This window comes from Nothoprocta perdicaria, unplaced genomic scaffold, assembly GCF_003342845.1.
Source record: "Nothoprocta perdicaria isolate Ctin4 unplaced genomic scaffold, notPer1 scaffold_307, whole genome shotgun sequence".
In the NCBI taxonomy this organism is placed as follows: Eukaryota; Metazoa; Chordata; class Aves; order Tinamiformes; family Tinamidae; genus Nothoprocta; species Nothoprocta perdicaria.
Window position 1 is genome coordinate 510,349 of NW_020455541.1, and position 3,471 is coordinate 513,819.

At 48.3% G+C, this 3,471-nt stretch overlaps 1 protein-coding gene across 1 annotated transcript; it reads left to right on the forward strand.

The window, feature by feature from the left end:
• The first annotated feature begins 269 nt into the window (after positions 1-269).
• Positions 270-890, forward strand: LOC112950089 (growth-regulated alpha protein-like). The gene is made up of 4 exons (XM_026042558.1): positions 270-327; positions 438-564; positions 654-737; positions 779-890. The coding sequence occupies exons 1-4, from the start codon at positions 270-272 to the stop codon at positions 888-890; spliced, it is 381 nt and encodes a 126-aa protein (XP_025898343.1).
• The last annotated feature ends 2,581 nt before the right edge of the window (positions 891-3,471 follow it).

The following is a 3,471-nucleotide window of genomic DNA, read 5'->3' on the forward strand; positions in this document are numbered from 1 at the left end:
GGAAAGGATGCTGCTCCCCTTCCCTCTCCTATCGGGCACAGCCCCAAAAGCCGGAAAGAGGCCAGCGAGATCTCAGGCCCGCCGGGCTGCGGGGAGCCCCACCTGGCCGCCTGCAGCCTCATGGACCTCAGGCCAGGCGGGGCTGCCTTGCCCCATGCTGCGCATGGGAAATTCCCCAACAGCTCCCGACCAGGGGATAAAAGCCCTGATGGGCGGTGAGACTGCACATGCAGCTCCCAGAGCGCCTCCAGCGCCAGCCTGCACCAGCCATGAGCCCGCACCTCTCCCTCCTCCTCCTCCTGGCTGCCTGCACTGCACTCTGCYGGGGTAAGAGYGGCACACACRAGCTGTGCCCTGCGGAGCCGGGGGGTTGCAGGGGGTGCTGAGGGCTGGGGGGCAGCGGGGACACGAGGAGGCTCAGGCTCTGCCTCCCCTAGGTGCTCCACTCGCCGGGGAGCTGCGCTGCCGCTGCGTGCGCACCGTGAGCGAGGTGATCCCGCCGCGGCGCCTGGCCAGCGTGGAGCTCATCCCTGAGGGGCCGCACTGCGCCGTGCCAGAAGTGATGTGAGTGCCTCGATTCCATCCCCGTTCCCATCCCTGTCCCTGCTCCTGCCTTGATGCTTCCCCTCATTGCCTTCCTCTGTTTGCCCCAGAGCAACAACGAAGCAGGGAATGATGGTCTGCCTGAACCCCTCGGCGCCCTGGGTCCAGCGCATCGTCACCAAGATCCTCAACAGGTACCTGCCATGGGCCGGCACTGGGAGCCTGTGCCTGGCAGCAGCTCTCAGCAGAGCTGGGGAGAGGGTTGCCCCTTACCCTCACTGAAAACCAGCTTGAGGGGCATAGGTGGTGAGATCTGTGCTCTCTGGTTTCTGCTTTCAGCTGAGTAGTGAAGAACTGAAGTGGGGAAAGGAAACTGCCTGGGAAGAAGATGACTATCTGACCCTGGGACTGAAGGAACAAGAGAATTTCTTCTCTAATCTACACTACATTTGAGTTCGCTCTATTTATCTAATGTAACAATAACCAGTTGCGTTTTTAAAAATATTTTAAGAACAATGTAAGATCTATTTCTAGTTGAGAGATCTTCTCAAAAGCACAATTTAATGGGTCACATTAATGTAGCAAGTATGAACTTGCRGAGAAGTGAAGCGGGGAAGACACTGGGGTTGTTCTGAATTCTCTCACTGGGATATCTCAGCCTGGGCTCCAGTGTCAGTGAACGACTGATGGGGCTCCTGCATCAGCAGAGAAATCCATTCCTGTGCTGCATCCTTACAGAGGGACATAATTCACATGTAAGCAGGGATGCCTGTAGTGCAGCTCGCCCTGCACATCATGTTCCTGTCACGCACYCTGGCATGCACAGCACTGGTTGCCTCTAGGGTTTGAATTTTCACRGAGCAGATGAGTTTTGCTCCTTGTAGCCTTAGACATCTTATGTCTTTTTTATTTTTGTATGGCATAATGTCATGATTTTTATGTAAGAGAAAACACTGTGATACTGATGTTTATTTATAATAGTCCATATTCATGATTGGAATTGTATACATGCAACTTTCCCCGCTCTTCATATTTATGTCTAGCAGCAATTTAAAAAGAAGGGGAAATATAAACCACTGTAAGTGCTAGTAATTAAATGTCATCATGGTTAGACCATGCAATTTTCATTAAACTTTTCACAGTAATCTTTCTAAGATGTCAAATAAACCCTCTTGCTTATACAATATGTACAACTATATATTAGATATATTACTGCAACATTTTAAATTCAGAATAATAAATAAATTAATTAAATGACCATATTTTTTTAACTAAGGGAGTTTCTTTTAGTCTTACTTACATGTGGTTTTGCTTTTTGTTTGTTTTGTTTTCTTTGTTTGTTTTTTAAATAAATACCGAGTAAAATAGGCCTAGGGTCTGTTTCCATTTACTAACCCATCTTGCAACATCAGTTCTTGTCAGTGAGGCTAATGGCTTGCAGGGTGCACCCATCACTCCACTTTCACCACCCTCAGTACTGCGAGCCTGACTGTTTCTTCACCCTAATGGGAGTCCTGGAGGCAAACACCATGACAGATCCTGCTGTGTTTGGTCCTGATCAGGGTGAACTGAATGATGTGAGAAACCAACACAAAAGCACCAGGGCTATGTACTGCAGTGATCTCGAAGTGGGAAATACAATTTGAGACCATACTGATGGGAGCAAAGGAGTAACTCTTTCCAGCACAGCAGCTTCAGTTTCTGTGTGAATTTCTGAGTCCTTTTGAAAGGAGGATTTCACAAGGCAAAAGAGCTTAACCATTTGTTTGGCAAGGTTCTGAGGAAAGAGGTTAGCTTGACAACCCTTTGCTGTACTTAAAGCGAGATAGTGCTGCTGCTTGAAGAGGTAGCACTAGCTTCACAGCCTGCCGTGCAGTCTCTTTGTAGATTGCCTGTAGGCCAAGGGCAAGTGAGCATCTGTGAAATGTTTAGGGATGAGCAAAGCCAGGACACTGGTCTGCCCTGCAGGCAGGTCAGATAACTGAGCTTCATCACTGATAATGGACTTGGACTTGTTTAAGTGTGAAGCTGTGTGTCTATCTCAGATGTCTCAAACTTAAGAGGCTCTTCTTTCTGTCTACRAACATGCTACTATTTTGCCTACCTCAAATAGCAACATTGCTCTTTTCACTATATTTTTAGCACATCTTTCATGAAGACGTACCAAGAGGCAAGAGGTGGCTGACTCYGAGTAAAGCAGAGGAGATGACGATATTACAGCCCTGATTAGCCTGGTGCTAATTTGTGCCTCTCTCCTAACTAGGTACTGCTCACACAGTAGCTGTGATAGTTTGGGATAGTTTCACTAAACAAATTTCCAGCCTCTATAACAAACACGATCAGCACTGGAAGGAAAGTGAAACTATTGGAGCAGGGAAATTGAAGCGCTTAYGGGACATGCTTTGCAAACTGTCTAACTGTTTCCATAAAATCCACCCGGCAGACGTGCAGTCTGACTTGGGTGTATGTAGCCCAGGGCCTGCTGTGGGCAACAGTGGCACTGCCTTTCCCAAGTGGCTACACTTTATGTAGCTGCTCGGGGCGATTGAACTGTGCAAGAAGTGGGGCAAGAAGGATCCCTTTGGCCTGTGTTTTTATAGTGCTTAGGGCAGAAGCTCCTTTTCCTGTTCAGGATACCCAGACACCACCTTAGTCCAAATCAGGCTGTGTGGCCATTCCGCTGGGCAGATTCGTGCAGCAGCAGGAAAGAAAGGTATGCTCCTCCATTCTGCAGAATTATGTATAGATCTGAAAGTTCCTGAGAGAGATGCTCRCTTTGGGGGGTCTGTTGCCTCTTTTCACACTACTCTTGCTATGAGTCTGTGGCTGCTGTGGACATCTGAGATTTTTYGTCTGCACATCTATTTGCCAATCTGACTAATATATTTGGATGACTGCCTGGGAGCAGGACATTACTGAAATCCAATT